Here is a 16,070-nt window from a genome sequence, read left to right on the forward strand (position 1 = left end):
GTGCTCCGTGCGCAGGTCGCTGATTGGCTCAGCGAGCACCGAGCGGGAGGAGGTGATTGGCTGGCCAGTGCGCGTGGGGCCGTTGGTCCCTTTGAATGCGGACGGCTGGGGACTCTGTCGTCATGGCGTTTGCCCGGGCTCCGCTCCGACGCTTCAACGAGAGCTCCGGTGGGTGTGCGGCGGTGCTCTGGGAGTGGGGGGCGGCGGGGAGGGGGCCTGAGTGCAGGGGTCGTGGCTGGCGGTTATCCCACTGTGTCCCGGTCCGGCCTGCGCTCCCCGTGAGGGAGCTGCTTGTGACGGCCCATGTGAGGCACCTTGTCCGAATCACCGCGGGAGGGAGGCTCCTCCTGAGGAAAAATATTGCTGCCTCAGGTCGAATCTTGGTCATAGGTAAACGGCTACCAAATATAAGTGTGAATATATATACGTATGTATTAAATAGAACAGCGGCAAACTCCGATTCACTAACTTTCTGATATCGTGCTACAAAACTACTTTAGAAACCTACAGAACGAGTCGCAGTGCAGTACTGCCCCTCAGAGAATTTGCTAATGTAAAAGTGTATTGCAGTGTGGTTTTGGCTGTAGCTAAATGCCTCTTTGCTGCTATAACCTCTTTCATATTAAATGATGTTGCTCTTATTTGCAGAGAGCTAAAGCAAGTAGATAAGCGTTTATTCGTCTTAAGACCACCTGACTATAGTAATAACAATTTGTAGCCACTTGTTTCCTGTCTGCTCTTTTCCTTCAAGCTGTTTACCTTTTCAAAACACTATTTTATAAGAGTTTTAAGTAACTTAGCTTTTTGGAGGAAAAGTTTGGGATTCAAAAGCATGTAAGTAGTCACTTCAAAACTGGAAGGCATTTTAAAAACGGTTAAGTTTGCATTTTATACTTTAACACTTCAGACTGGCTTTTTCATAAATTAGCATTAGAGTCCTCTAATCATTTGGGTTTTTATAATGGGGATTAATGCACTGCTATCACTAATAAGATGCATTGTAATATTGTTTATGTACATCACAGTTTCTAATTTTATTAGCGGTCTAAGAAAGAGCCCTTTTTCCCAAATGTGTCTGCTGTATAGTTCCTTTGTGTTTATAGGGAGGATGATGAGAACTGAGACTACAGTTGTTGGTTGTTTTTTATTTTTCCTTATTTTAAGCAGATTTAACTTAGATGTTTTACTAGCATTAACTCATTGAAGTTGAAAACTCTATCATTTACATTAATAGTTTTCTGCTGTTCTGAAAAATCTCATTTCTAATATATACCCCATTGCAAGGATCCAGAGATGTTAGATCTTCAGATGCACTGGAAAGTTTGCCGTCCTCTGAAGCATCTCAACGGGTTAGGAAACAGAAGAGTAAGTAGTCCTAAAAGTTGCACAGAACACAATGCTATAATATCTTTGAATGCTGCAGTTGTTAGTGCTTACATGCTGTTACTGCTTGCTTCTTGTTTAGAAGTTGTTTTCAGTTGTGGAGGCTCACTGCACACCTTTAGCTCTAGGGGACAGCAGCTGTAAAAACACGTCTAACTCAATCTTCCAAAGATTACTCTGTATGTGACCTCTGCTTATTAGGAAGACCTATGGAGACCAAATAAATTACTTAACTACTTTGTTAACCTTGTTTTTAGTCATGGGTTTTTCAGATATAAAGCATCCCTCAGTTGAAAAAGGATTACATGGACCTGGGGTGGTGGGAGAAACTTGGCAAAAGCAAAATTCTCAAAACTGGCTCAAAAAGTCTGTCAAGTGCCCACATGAATAATACTGATCTGCCTGATTGCACTAAGAAAGCAGCTGGCACTGTGTTGTGAAGTGGATGGTTTAATAATCAGGTGGCATTCTGTCTTTTGTATACAAAGTCAATTAACCTTGCCTAGTTTGGTTAAATTTCCCTCACTGTGTGCATCCACACCCTCTTCCTTCACCATTCTTTTCTGCATCCTCTTGCAGGTGAGTCAAGTCTGCACAGCGAGAACAGTGCACCTACTCCTGTAACTGGAAGGAGATTTGCATCTCTTGGATCAACAGTAAGATTGTTATGTGGTTGTAGCACTGCTAAATTTCAGTTAAATCTCACTGTGACTAGTTAAATCATGTAGCCCTTCTATACAGTTACTGTTAACTTACCTGAGTAAACTATGAAACACACTATTGTGCTTCTCTTCCTTAGGAACTAAGAAGAAAAAATAAAATTGCAGTGTCTTAGGAAATCATGTGATCATTATTTGGGCTATGGCGTGGCTTCTGGTCTTTGTTGTTATAATATTGGGGGTTTTTTGCCTTTTGCTGACCATGTAATTTTAAAAAAAAAAAAAAAAAGTGTTTCTGCCTTCATATGGTGGCCAGAGCAGAAACCTAGTGGTAAAAGAAACAAAGAGGGGAGGATACTGTGCATACAGGTTGTCAGTGCAGCCTGTAAAGATATGGATTTCAGGATGCACGGGTTAACAAGTTGGAAAAATTTAACTGTGGCTTACTAATGTAGTGCATTAGTATTAATGATATAGGATAAAATTCTGCAGGCAAACCTGTAGTTAAAGTTCTGGTTTTATTTTTTTTAATAGAGTTCAGTGGGTGTTAATATGTTGAACTTAATTAATCTTCTTCCTGTCACAATGTTATGAGCTGTCCACTCAGTTTATGTTCATGAGAAAGTACAATGGTAAAACTCATCGTAACCTGACACTTGTCTGCCTTGTGTATGGAGAGAGATGCTTGCTTGTTATTTTGTTTGTGTGTATCTTTAGTAATATTGTCTGTATGAAGGCAATGACTGTTACATTTAACTGTGGTGGTAAACTAGTATGCAGCTAGAGATCAGCTTAAATGTTTATTATACATCTCTTCAAAAGCCAGCTCATGTGTCTCTGAAGCCTAAAAAAGACCTTATCCTTATGAAAGAGAGAAAGAAGCAGAAGACACTGGAGAAGGAGGTATGTATACATTGTGTGAGTGCAATCCTGTAGTGTTTCTCAGTTACCATAAGAAATACACATCAGTAAAATTAGCCTCATTTGCATACCAAAGCATACAAGTAGTTTGCAAACAACTCTGTGCAAAGCAGAGATTTATCAGATGTTATGGTATGTAGAAAATGAAATGAGAGTTAATACAGTCAAGAAAGCCACACACATTAACTTATTTAAGAAGCATAATAGTAGGAAATACAGAAAATATCTCTTTTGTTTTAGATCCGTGCATTAGTGAGAGAGCGTGGAGAGCAGGATAGAAAACTTCAGGCTCTGGATGAGGATTTGGTAAAGACTGAAGCAAAGCTGAGTGCCACAGTTCAGGAGAAAACTTCTCTTTTGGCAAATGTTGCATGTCTAAAAAAACAGCTTTTGGAGCTAACGAGAGCCAACGAACTACTGAAGTCGAAGGTATTCAGATAAATAAGCACATATTTGCTTTGCCTTTGTATTTGCTTTGCCTTTGCTGTTATTAAGCTCACTCAGCAAGGGGTAACTTTAGCTGCTGATCGGCATCTGTTTTTATGTTCCCCGTGCCCCTTTGATGGCACAGGAACAGAGCGTGATTGGTTTGGGATGTCTTGTTCTTCTGTCTAAAGACAGAGCCAGACCTGCAAACATCTGTCTCAAGGATGGGCAGAGATCAATGTTGAGGGTGGGAGTGGAGCACTTTTAAAAACTTGTTTGAAGAGTTATATGAAGGAGTTACACTCAATGGTTTTATATTCATCTCTAATCAGATGTCTGAAGATGATGTGCAGAAGAAAATGAGCAGCCTATGCATGGAGTTGATGAAGCTCAGAAACACGAGGGATGCTAAGGAGAAGGTATGACCATTTGCACTGCATGGGATAGTAATTATGAGCTGTTGAGGAACAGACAATGAATGGCTTACAACACAACTGCAGATCATGTTTTGTTTCTGTCCTCAAGGTGGTAGTTTCCTGTACTTTCTGTAGAGTGAAAATAAAGATCAAACAATCAATGTTCTTGATTTTGGTATTAATGTGCAGAGTAAATATGAGTTCAAAAAACAAAACCTAGAAATACCCCTATGGCAATATCAATGTGTTGGTCATACTATTAATGTCTTTGAAAACCAGTGGTCCCAAGTATGGTTTGAAGCTCTCCTCAATCTTTGCATTTTTCAGATGGTGGTGGTGGCTGTTTTAACGAATGGCCAATACCTCTACAGAGGCATACTTAGAATCACATTTAGCATAGTATCAAGTGCTATCGTTAAGCTGTAGTTGTGAATTCATTTCAGTTTACCACTTTCTCTTAGACAATGGATTTTTTTAATTGAATCTTATTTTAGTGGTAATATTTGTCTTTTTCTTTTTTAAGACTGCACTTGCAAAGCAGCAAAACATGGAAATGAAGCTGCAGGAAGTGCAAAGGAATCTAGAGCATTCAAGAGGAAAAGTAGCACAATTAGAAGAAAAACTGTAAGTAGTAGAAAAGGGAATTGACTTAAATGCCGTTGTCATCTAGCTGTGCTTACATGCTCATACTATATAGAGAGCACATAGCTTAGGGAAAATACAGGGTGTCTCGCTACTGAGAAGGAACAGAAGTTATTAGTATTTGTGACATGGAATAAATTTGATGGATTTTAGGAACTGCTGTATTCTTATAAAATAAACATTAGGCACATTAAAGGAACAACATTTTGTATTTTTTTCTAAAAGACAAACCGTATCATCTCAACCCTTTGTTTTTCACTGTGGTAGGGGTGGAGTTTTCTTGGACAAGGGATAGGGAGGGAAGAGATGTATCTTGAGAAAAGAATTGTTGTTCATCTTGGAGCAAGACATTCATGTGGATTGGATACTTCAGTATCTGGCCCTTTAGACTGGCAAGTTAGGAATAAGCAAGAATGAAAAAGCTTTGGATCAGGAGTTGAGATCTTAAACCAGCCACCAGGCATTTGATGCAGATTGGATGAACATGTGTGTGTTCTTCAGCTAAGCGTGGTGAAGAGCGGTGGGGCGCCTTCAAATTTGCTTCTTAGTAGCCACATTCTCTGAAGAAAGGCCAATGCCAAGTGTCTTGGCTGAAGCAGCTACATGTAGGAATGGAGAGTTCCAAATCAGCTGTTCTGCCCAAATGTCATTTGCTGCAGAGAAACTGTGCTAATATATAGGTTATTTCTGAGGATTATGACCTTAGGAGGGTGAACTTCTAAGGTTTTATCTCAGTTTTATCTCAATTTTGCCTTATCAGCACTGCAGCATCCTTATGTTTTGTTCTTTTACCTAACATCTGAGTGCTAAAATATGAGCAGAATTTTTATACTTCGTTACTATTTTAACTCATGTGAAGTTAATAATGCAGGTAGTGCAATTCACAAAGGGAAGCAATGATAATTTGTTTAGCTGATGCAACTGTTCTAGCATACCTGCTTGCAGCAGAATGTGGCTCAGCATCTTTACTACAAATGAGAAGACTGTATGGAACAACTATCAAAAAAGGGTAGAATAGCCTCTTAGAGCCAATACCAGTTTGTCAGCCAAACTTGATTATGTAGAGGATGCATTTCTACTATGTCATGAATCAATGCTTTATTTCTATTTTCTTATCTGTAAACAAATAGCTTACAAGTACATCTGAATTTGTTTAGATCAATCCTTCATTAAAATTTCCTGGTTTTAGGTCTGCTACTGAGAGAGAGAAAGTTGAAAAAAAGTCTGACACTGAAAAACTCCTGGAATATATCACAGAGCTCAGGTAATGAATTGTTCTTGAATTTGACTGTGCGAATTAAAAGGCAGTAAAACAGATTTGTTTTCCTTCTCTACACAATGGAAAGGAGTTGTAAGGTATTTTATTTTTCTAAATGTTTGTTTTTCTGGGCTAAGAATATGGGAGTTTTGTATCAGGGTCCCGAAATCATGGTTTTAGCCTGAGTTATTTGTACATAAAGGGAACCTTTTCCTCTAAGGTACTGGCAGTAGTGTCTTTTGTCATTGCTTGTAAAACAATATACAGTAGGGCAAAAAACCCACACTCAGTCTATTCTTCCAGTGAACTTTGCACCACTCAGGTTGGCATCTAAGAGTTGTGGTGAATTATATATGTATGAGCATCATTCTGATTGTAAAACTTAGTTTTGATCACTTACAAAGCACTGGATTACTATCAAAGCACAGTAATGTGTCCCTAGTTTAGAACACGGTGAAAATACAAAAGTATTTAAATACAAGTAGTTCATTCTTTGCCTTCTCCCTGTCAATTTACTCATTAAGAGATTCCTCATTAACTGGCTGTATATATTCAGATTCTGCTTATTCTTGTAGAATATGGTTTATTAATGTGTAAGCTTTTCTGACAAAACTCAGCTTTGTAAAAAAATCTGGATGTAACAGTTATCTATATATCAATTATAGTAACTAATTATATTTTAATCAAACCTTTATAATTTGTGTGACTGTATAAGTTTATTTTAAAACAAAACATCAGTGTTGAAGTAAATTACTTTTAATTAACCTGTCTTAATGCGCAAAATAAGTGTTTCTGATAAAACAGGTGAAGGCAGTTTTCCTATTGGAAAACAGTAGTTCCAAGTCTTTTTCCATTGTACTGAAGTGTAAGCTTACAAATCAAATACAGTGATAACAAGTACCTGAATTTTTTCCTATAGCACTGTTTCAGAAACCGTTGAGAAATACAAACTTGATGTTGTCCAGATGGAGGAGACACTGATAAAGAAAGACCAAGACATGGAGATTTTGAGGCATACCCTCAAAACAAGAGAGGAAGAATCATTGAAGCTGATAAATGAACTTAATGAAAGGTGTAAATTGCTTGAACAAGAAAAAGGTAATTTCTAGTGCTTGTGTGCTGTTCACTTATATGGGATCACTGTCTTAAAGCATCTCAAATAGGTTTGTTCTAAAATGTCAATTTAGACTGGTTTGTTCTAAGTTAAAAGTCATGTCTCTGAGCTCCAGCTGAAAAGAGCTAGGTGTACTTCTAGCTGTTATGGAAATTACCTTCAATCTGACATGTTAAGTCTAGATTTTCTCTTCCTGTGGAGGGGGTTACTGAGGTAGATCATACAGAATCAAAATAGTTTACATAGTAGGCAAGCCTTTAATCTGAAAGCTGAACACAAATGACTCTCTACCAGTTGGCTTGTATGCTCTTGCATTATGTGCAAGAAGCTTTGGGGAAATGATTTAGTTGTTTTTCCCCAGCCATACTGCTGTTAATTGCTTGATCCGAAGAAGAGCTTCCAGTTGGGTGTAAGATGTGGTTTTGTTTTTTGTTTGTGTTGATTGGGTTGGGCGTTTTATTGGTTGGTTTTTGTTTGGTTGATGTTTCCCCCTTGCCTAACTAACTTCAAGGCTAGGATGGAAGTACAATGAAGAATAGGTGTTATAGTTCTTAGAAGATAAAGAGAATTTGTATTATACCAACAATTCCTCCATGCAGAGAAAGAGCTGTCTGAGAGCAGAGGAAAATTCCTGAGTATGAATGCTGAAATAGAAGATCTCAAAAAAACCATTGGCTTAGAAGAACAAGAACACCAAAAACTGCTTCAGAAACATGAGGACATGGTCGCTCAGCTACAGCAAGAGAAGGTAAATGCAGTCTACAGATCAGTCTAAAAATAGACTCTGACCCCACTGACTGGCACTAAAGGCTCTGATTTCAGTATGCATGAGATTGCCGTATGAATAATGGTCTTACCTGTGGAATGCACAAGTGGGTGCTGGCCAGCAGAAACTGTGTGTGGTCCAGTACCTCAAAGAATTGTAACTGGTAGGACAGGTGTTTTGATTTTTTTCCTGTAGGTTTGACCTTATTCTTTTGCTTTGAAGTTAAAACACTCCAAATGAGTCTGAAATATCTAGGAAAGTACAGGTAGTTTTAAAATCTGACACTCTGACTTGCAGGAGTCATCTGCATCATTGCACAAGAAGTTACAAGAGATTCAAGATGAGGTAATGCATGAGAGACATCTTCTGGAAGAAGAGCTGAATGATACAATGAATGAGCTGAATAAATTACATGCTAAGGAGAAGAAAGCTGAGAAGCTGGTGAAGCAGTTGGAACAAGAAATCAAATCTCAAGCTCTTGAACTTGCACAGATGGAAGTGAACTTGAAACGGTTTGTGAAATAAACTTTGTGATTCTAAAGCTTTCGAAGGCAAAATGTTACACCAGTAGCATCAACAAGGCTTTTCAGCCTGATTAAGTTTTTAGAGACCTGAACAGGTCTAAATGTATTTCTTGCTGGTTACTGATTGTTGATAGGACCTAATCCATCTGATTGACTCAAATAAGTTTAATATTGTCTTAAAACGGTTTAATTAGTGAGCTGAGAGTTGCTTGAAGTGCCAGGACTGTGGTAGTATGATATTACTGTGAAGGGTAAACCCTATCTGTGTTGTACTGGGTGTTACTGCCCTGCAGAGGTCAATGACTAGGAAAGACTTTCAAGCAAGTTGTTTCTTCCTGTCACTTATTGGAAGTTTCCTGCTGGGTGTCTGCTCTGTTCTATAGCTAAATTTGAGAATAAGGGAAGGGGAAATGCTTAGTGAAATCTGCTGTGATGCTTGTGCTCTAATACATGACAAGTTGTGGCAGAGAAGTAACTGATTTGTCACAACTTATTGCTGCCACTGCAAGACTTGTGTAACGGATAACAGTATTTGGGAATGCGTCCAGACATAATTATCTCCAGAGTGGAATGCTGCATTTTTATTTCAGGAAGAACGCTGAGCTGGAGCAAATCAAAGAAACGCAGAGCAATGCTGTTTTGCAAGTCCAGGAAGAGCACAGCAATACATTGCGTAAACTTGGAGAGACCATTGCTGAGTTTGAAAGGTATTTAAGTTTCATTAAGACCTAAGATAGGGATTGTCTCAAGGATTACAATAGAATATGCTGTTTGTTTATGGGCCTTGGTACTTAAAACCATGTATGAGTTTTGGTACAGCACTAGAGCAGAGGATTTTGTGATGGACTACTTGACATGAAGAATTTCACTCATTCCTTTTGAGTACTAGTCAAGTGTAATGACGTGCTTGGGATCTAGTTCAGGAAACTGGATGTTTCTTCTTCTGAAGTATAACCAATTAGAATACTCGAGTGCTCTTGAATCTTGGTGAGAGTTGCAACTATAATGGTTTTCTCTTTGCACTATAATCTCTTGCAAGAAGACCTTGTGTGGACTCAAAACTTGCACTGGATTGAGAGGATTTTCCTACAGTTCTTCAGATCTTTCCTCCCAAAATATCCAAGTTGTAGAAGTGATGCTTTTATTGCTAAGCATGCAAGGCATCCAGGAATGATCCAGTGGGTTATTTGCCAATGTAAGCTGCAGATAGGTGTTTTGTGTCTTAAAATATCTACCAAAATGTGAAAATATCTGTATTGCAGAATTTGTCAGAGTGTTACTGCTTATGGCTTCTTAGAAATGTGGGTTGTTTTAACTCTGGATTTATCAGTGCCAGAACACTGCCATATCTCCAGATTATAAAATCTTTTTTTAGCATGACCTTGAGTTAGTCTTTTAAGGCTTGAACATGTTAATCTGTATTTTGTCTAAAGTAACAAGATTTTTCTTATTTGCATTGGAATATCAGCTACAAGAAGACAATAGCTGAAGAAATATGCAGTCTTAAACTGGAGAACACCTCTCTGCAAGAAGAAGTTACCAACCTAAAAAAAATAGGCCAAGATAATCTACAGCTGCTTCAGGAAGCTGAGAACACTAAAAACAAAGCAAAAGAAGAATGTGCAAGGTACTAGACAAGACTAACTTTTTCTTAAGCTAAAGAATGCAAACTAAGGCTTGCCTTCTTAACTAGAACTTAACATGGTGCTCTACCAAATGAAATCAATATTTGGTTGAAGCTGAAGTTTTTTCCTTTTCCTAGTGGTAAGGGTTGAAAATATTGATTGGTAAAATTCATTACCTTTATATGCACTAGAAAACTGGTCAGGTGCTTTGAATTTTTCCCTTATGTGCAACATACAGGAAAAGGAAAATATTTAACTGAAATATGTTGGGCTATTGTCTTAATCAGAAATATAAGTTACAGTTGCTGTTTCACAAATAAGATCCACAGGGGCAGAAAAACAAACACTTAACGCAGAGGTCACCTGAATTCTGCTCACAAGCAGGTCCCAATTAACTACCCATGAATTACCACACTGCAGGGGGGTAAACTAAGGTCTTCTCTCTGCCTAAGAGAAAGCAGAGCAGTGCAGCTGCAAAGTAGTGACAGCCAAGTAGTTGTTGTATTCTGCCAGCTGAAGATGTGTTTCCTTGCCTGTCTGGCAGCAATTTAGTGGTCTGTGTTCTCCTAGTTCACTGCGCAGTGCATGAGCAAGTTCCTTGCTCTGGGCAAGTCATGACTATTTGAGGTGGTGCGGGAGGTCCTGGTGTGTTATCAGCTGTCCTAGGCAACTGTGGTTACTGTCTGGGTGTGAGCTGCATTGTGGAACACTGTGTATGTGCTGGAGGATTTCCCTCACCACTTGTTGCAATGTGGTTCCTAGCTGGTGGCTTCTGAAGTTGAAGCTGGCTTTAAGTCAACAAGTGTGCTCTAATCTTTTAGCTCTTGCGTGTGGATAAATGACTCAACTGCACTAAAATGCTGTTTTGGCCATACTGAGTTGGGCGTTTATCATCTTCCCTACTCTCTCTTTGCTGATGTGTAAAATGCATCTGTAAAGTTTTGTAATGCTTGTGCTGTCTTCTTCACCCATAGCCAGTATATTAAGATGGTCTGAAGGGCAATTACAGTGTATTCCAGCTTATTTTAAGACACCTGTGCTGCTTAAGAATTTGCCCATTCTTTCTTTCCCACCTACTTAATGTTGCCAGTTTCCATTAGAGCTGGTAAAAGAAAAACAGCTGGAGTGTGTGTTTTCCTGTTCAATTTGCTGGTTGAATGTGGCAGGGAAGGGATTCTTGGTCTCCACCTAGATGATGTAACAAACAACTGAGGTTAAAGAAGGGAGACAATGCTTTACGTGTAGAGTTTTGGAACCCTTGAGTACATCCACACTGAACAATCTTGACTGGTTTCTGATTGAGCGAACCTCTGCATGTGAAGTCTAATTACTGAAGTGTCTTCCACTGAAAGTTGCTACATTAAACAGTCATAGAAAAACCCTATGTCTTTGTGTTCTTCAAAAGCAGTGCTTGCTTCCTTGTAGGAGAAATTTAAAGTACTGTGTCTTGAACTTGATTGCTTTTTGTATTGTTGTTCTCGTGTAGCACTGTTTATGCAACCCTTTATTTCACTTTTATTAATAGGTTTTCAATCACAGTTACTTGTGCTTTCAGATTTAGAGCAGTGCTTAAAAAAAAAAATCAGGGTTCGTTAAGGATTGGTTATATTTTCCTCAGGATGCTTTTAGAAGTCCAGACAAAGCTTGCACTGAAAGAAGCAGAAATGGAGAGAACAAAAGAGTCTTGCCTTGCACAAGTGGCTGAACTTCAGGAAAAGCTTGAAGAGCAAACTGAAGATCTGAAAAGAAAACTTGAAGCAGAAAGATCGAGGTGACTTTTATCAAGCTAAACCTGCATATTATAGCACATCAAAGTTTTAGTGTGAAGTGCTGAGGGCTAACAATTTACGTAATGAAACTCCACTTTCTTTTTAGGAAAACCATAAATGAAGATGTAACTTCTAGCTTAAAAGAAGAGATAAAGACCTGGCGTAATCTCTATGAAGACTTGCATAACAAAACTAAACCTTTTCAGGTGTGTTATAGAGTAGATGTTTATGCATATCTGATTTTAGACTTGTGCAGCTGGCTCAAGTTCTGCTCTTGAAGTAATTGTGCTTTTTCCTGTTCTAAGGTGTTTATCTTGCAATGGTTTCCTAAGTTACTATGCCTCAAGCCAGCTATTCCCCTTCCCAAACCAATCTTTTGTAGATTTCAGTCAAGTAACTGTTTAATTTGAAGATTAAGGATTCAATATATATTTCAGCAACAACTAGATGCATTTGAAGCAGAAAAGAATGCACTCTTAAATGAGCATGGTGCAGCCCAAGAAGAACTGAGTAAACTAAGTGACGCATATGCTAAACTACTTGGCCACCAGAACCAGAAGCAAAAAATCAAGCATGTAATGAAGTTGAAGGAAGAGAATTCCCACCTGAAGCAGGTTTGTGAAATGAAAAGTGAAACATTTATAAGTTATTCACTTGCCTGATTCATTTGTGCTAAATATTTATACACTAATATGACTGCAAACTACTTTCTTTCTAGGGTTCTTAAATTCCCTGCAAAAGCTAGATTAGAACAAACCAACTGCCTCCAGAAGCAGCAAGAGAATCTGTTCTAGTTACAGCTGACTGTATTGTATACAGAGGGATCACCAGTGCAAATAACTACCCCTACTCCTAGCTTGCTTGTTTTTTTCTTGTCTCTTCTGGATGTTCTAGAGTAGTAAACTGAACACTGAAAGCAGCACCTTTCAGGCCGCCGTACTACTTAGTGGTGTTACACAGCAATTGTACAATGGTGCTGGGTTCTCTACACCATTGTACATTGCCAATAATTGGGTATGTTTGTGTTTAGCATTAGTCAAAATGGCCACTGCAGTAAATGATGAAACCCTAACCCCTCTTCTGTTGTGAAATTTACTTCCAAATCTTATGTTTTCTTCAGGATGTTTCAAAACTGCGTGCATTGCTAGCTAAAGAAAAGCAAACCAACAGGAATCTTCAGCAGCAACTATGTACAATTCAGGGTATTAAGTGTTTTGATCCTTCCAAAGCTTTCCAGCATGAAAGCAAGGAAAACGTTCCTCCAAAAACTCCTTTTAAAGAAGGTAAACTTAGATATTCATCTGCCTATGTTCTTGTACCTCTTAAACCTAATGGAAGGTTGTATGGCAGACTTGCAGAGTGCTGCATTTCGGGAAGAGAGTGCCATTTCATGTGTGTTTCCTGGCAGATGTGAGAAGGCTGCATCCATAGGGCGCTTCCAGTGTGCTGGTGTGTTTCCCAGCACAGGTCCTTGTCCCCTGCCCTGGGCAGGGTCTCTTATGTGGCTGGTGGGGGTGGAGTGGCTCCAGAGGTCTGAGCCCTGGTTCTTGAGCTGCTGCCTGGCAGGACCTTGTAGTCCACAGGTGGAAAAGTAAGGTGGAAAGGGCCTGCAGGTGCATGTGGAATGAAAGGTGGCAAGAGCATAGGGGTGCACAAAGGGAAGCAGTGTAGCACAGAGTGTGGAAAGGTATCTATCTCAGCCAGACCTTCATTTTACAGTATATTTCAGGGTCTGAAATTCTGGCTTGCATGTTTATGTGAAATGTGATGCTTTCTTCCCCTCAGCAAACAATGATTTGATGTGGTGGGAGCAATAATGGGAAAAAACCCAAACTTAGTAGTTTTTTTCTATTTCAGGTAACAAAATCAGAAGTTAATCTCTTCTTATTGGAAATTTGTGTTATTTTTCTTAATAAATCCATGTACTACAGAAGACTTCAACAGACTACTTGTTCAAGGTGAACTTGGATGCTGCATATACTGCCAATTAGTAGGAGTACTAGAGAAATGGTGTAAAATGATATGTTGTTAGAAAACTATGGTTGCAGTGATACTGAGAAGCCATAGGTGACTGTTCCAGACTCCTGTTGCGCTCCTGAACTGTTCAGTGTCCCACTCTTTTTTTGCATCCTGAAACTTCTTAGTTTGTTCCCAACAGAGCAGCTTCAGTTCAGAAAAGGTCTACAAAATATAGAAGAAATGTAGAAAATTGAACTGTACAGTTAGTTTTGATATTATTAATAGCATCTGTATCCAGGACATGCTCATTTAAATCCAGGGGCTAGATATCTTTGCAGCTGTTGATCTTCAGGAGAGGATTTTCAGGTCAAACTCAAATTGACTGCATTTTCCTGCAGGTTGGCATACTGTGGCTAAGATCAGTGTCTTAACAGAAATATCTATTTTATGAATGCTTTGCTCACCGGACTCCTAAATTGTTGTAATGTTTTTGTAATCTGTTGTATTTGATCAATGCTATATGAGGGGGAATAACAACAGAACTTGTTTTAACTGGATTGGAGGAATCTACTGTACAGCCTCCAATTGTACAGAATTCAATTTTGGCAAGGTGGAAAGAACCTGTTTAACTGCATCTAAAATTAAGAGGTTTTTTTAATCCCAATAAAGTTTTAAATGAAATAAATTATTTCCTTCACAAACCAGAGATCCACAATGTCATTAGATTCAGGGTTGTAATTGACCTAGTGTTCTTTTTTCTAGTCGTAAATCTTTCTAACCAAGCCCAATGTCATTCTTGCCTCTAAGCCTATGTAATCTCTGGTCTTCAAGAAGAAATAATTTTAAGCTGAACTGTACATTATGTACAACCTATAATTTCCTTATCCTATCATTTTCTGTAAAATTATCTTAATATGAAAGTAAATACTGGTATTTAAGTGAAAGGAAGAACTGTGTTCTTGTTATTGTGTCCACTAATACCCTGTGTATGGGTGCTGCAGAGAGACAGTACACACAGATTAGTATGTTGGATATATTGCCATTTATACTGACATTACAAGCTTACAGAGAACTGCTACTATGCTTTTTTTGGTATCTCCTTACCTAAGCATTAAGTCTAAGGAAAGAAACTGCAAGGTCTTGTCTGTTAATGCCATCTTTGTGTATTTGATGGGTTACTTGAACTTGTCAAGATGGAGAATGAGGATTAACTTCAGACATTTGAACTGAGAAATGCTCAGTGTTCATTTAGCAGTTGGCCTGGAGTGTTGAGAGGCATATTTTAATCAGGAAGTTGTGAAATAATTTCACACTGGAGTTCTCCTTGTAGAGAAAATGATCAAACTTTTGTTTAAAATATTTAAATGGGGTAACCCCAACCCCTAATCCTCCTCATTTGACAAGAACAGGGGTTTGATCCTGGTGTTCCCCAGCCTGTATATCCACTAGCCAGTGGATGTGAAGTGAGCAGGTGGTTGAACCAGAGTTCATCTAGTGAGCAGCAGGGACAGAGCAATGGGCTGGTTGGTGGGGGGAAAACATACACACAGGCCAAAACAACAAAACAAGTACCACTCCACAGCTATTACACTGGAGGTTATTTTTTCATGCAGCATTGCTGAAAGTAGCTCATTTGCTGTGACGTTCTACTCCTAGGGGGATTTTAAAGGCAAAATCACTTCATAAGTCAAAATGTCAACATTGGATGAGAAGCCTTCATGAAAAAAATGAAAGTTTAATGTGTTTTTTAAAAAGTAAATGAGCCCTTTATTTCAAGAGATTAAGGCAAGTGAATGTTACAGAAAGTTCCCTAAAACTCAAACATGGAAACAGGGACACTGAGTTAAGGTACGTTTTTTAACTGAACTTCACTTTTGGTGTTCTACATGTCCTACATCAAATAAGCAAGTTTGTGAAAGGATTAAAGTATACCAAGTGAAGCTAAATAGTGCAGATATTACAGGACTGTGCTTTTATGATGGCTACATACTTTGGGGTTTTTTTTGTATAGCCTTAATTCTTGAAACTTGCTATCTTCATTGGCAGTTTTGCCTAGGTGTCATTGTAAATCCTTTTAGAGATGTATCAGGAGAGTATGTTGATAAAAAGAATGGAGAAACTCTCATAAACAGCTATGCAAGCCTTATGACAATGTTGATTTTGGTTTTAACTTTAAAATACATGTAGAGCAGATTGAGGAGAGAAGAGTGGAAGGGGAAACTTTGAATGCTTTGTGTCAACTTCTATGCAACAGGTATTAAAAACTGGAGCATTGACACTGGTAGCTCACTGGACTTGAGTATTCACTGCAGGAATGAATTACTTCTGTGTTGTGGAACATATACTTTTTCAATAAAAAGAAATAATTTAACAAGAAATTATTTCTCTGATCATCCACCTTGCTGTATTTTAAGTTCTGGGTTGTACTTAATGTAGATGTGAAAGGCAGAGCTGCTGGAATCCTCAAGCTGGCTGACCTAGTTAGAGCCCTCCTCCTGTTTCCATGGAAGGAAAGCTGCTGAAGATTCGGTGCCAGTGCTTTGGATAGGTTTTAGACACACAATGCCTGTGCTTGTTCATGCCAGCTGTTAAGAAATTAAAATTTAAG

The 16,070-nt window shown here is 38.6% G+C and overlaps 1 protein-coding gene across 1 annotated transcript; it reads left to right on the forward strand.

The window, feature by feature from the left end:
* The first annotated feature begins 61 nt into the window (after positions 1 to 61).
* HMMR (hyaluronan mediated motility receptor) lies at positions 62 to 15,840 on the forward strand. Its single transcript, XM_065849115.2, has 18 exons — positions 62 to 168; positions 1,285 to 1,365; positions 1,963 to 2,039; positions 2,865 to 2,945; positions 3,204 to 3,392; positions 3,722 to 3,808; positions 4,329 to 4,429; positions 5,637 to 5,711; positions 6,625 to 6,803; positions 7,419 to 7,567; positions 7,883 to 8,097; positions 8,700 to 8,816; positions 9,578 to 9,736; positions 11,353 to 11,505; positions 11,610 to 11,709; positions 11,941 to 12,117; positions 12,624 to 12,786; positions 13,361 to 15,840. The coding sequence occupies exons 1-18, from the start codon at positions 96 to 98 to the stop codon at positions 13,378 to 13,380; spliced, it is 2,196 nt and encodes a 731-aa protein (XP_065705187.1). The 5' UTR covers positions 62 to 95; the 3' UTR covers positions 13,381 to 15,840.
* The last annotated feature ends 230 nt before the right edge of the window (positions 15,841 to 16,070 follow it).

This window comes from Patagioenas fasciata, chromosome 14 (genome assembly GCF_037038585.1).
Source record: "Patagioenas fasciata isolate bPatFas1 chromosome 14, bPatFas1.hap1, whole genome shotgun sequence".
Taxonomy (NCBI): domain Eukaryota; kingdom Metazoa; phylum Chordata; class Aves; order Columbiformes; family Columbidae; genus Patagioenas; species Patagioenas fasciata.

Coding starts and splice junctions, on each gene's coding strand:
- HMMR (XM_065849115.2), top strand. CDS start 96: ATGCGGACGGCTGGGGACTCTGTCGTCATGGCGTTTGCCCGGGCTCCG. Junction 6,804..7,418: donor ATTGCTTGAACAAGAAAAAG/GTAATTTCTAGT, acceptor TCCTCCATGCAG/AGAAAGAGCTGTCTGAGAGC. Junction 9,737..11,352: donor GCAAAAGAAGAATGTGCAAG/GTACTAGACAAG, acceptor TATTTTCCTCAG/GATGCTTTTAGAAGTCCAGA.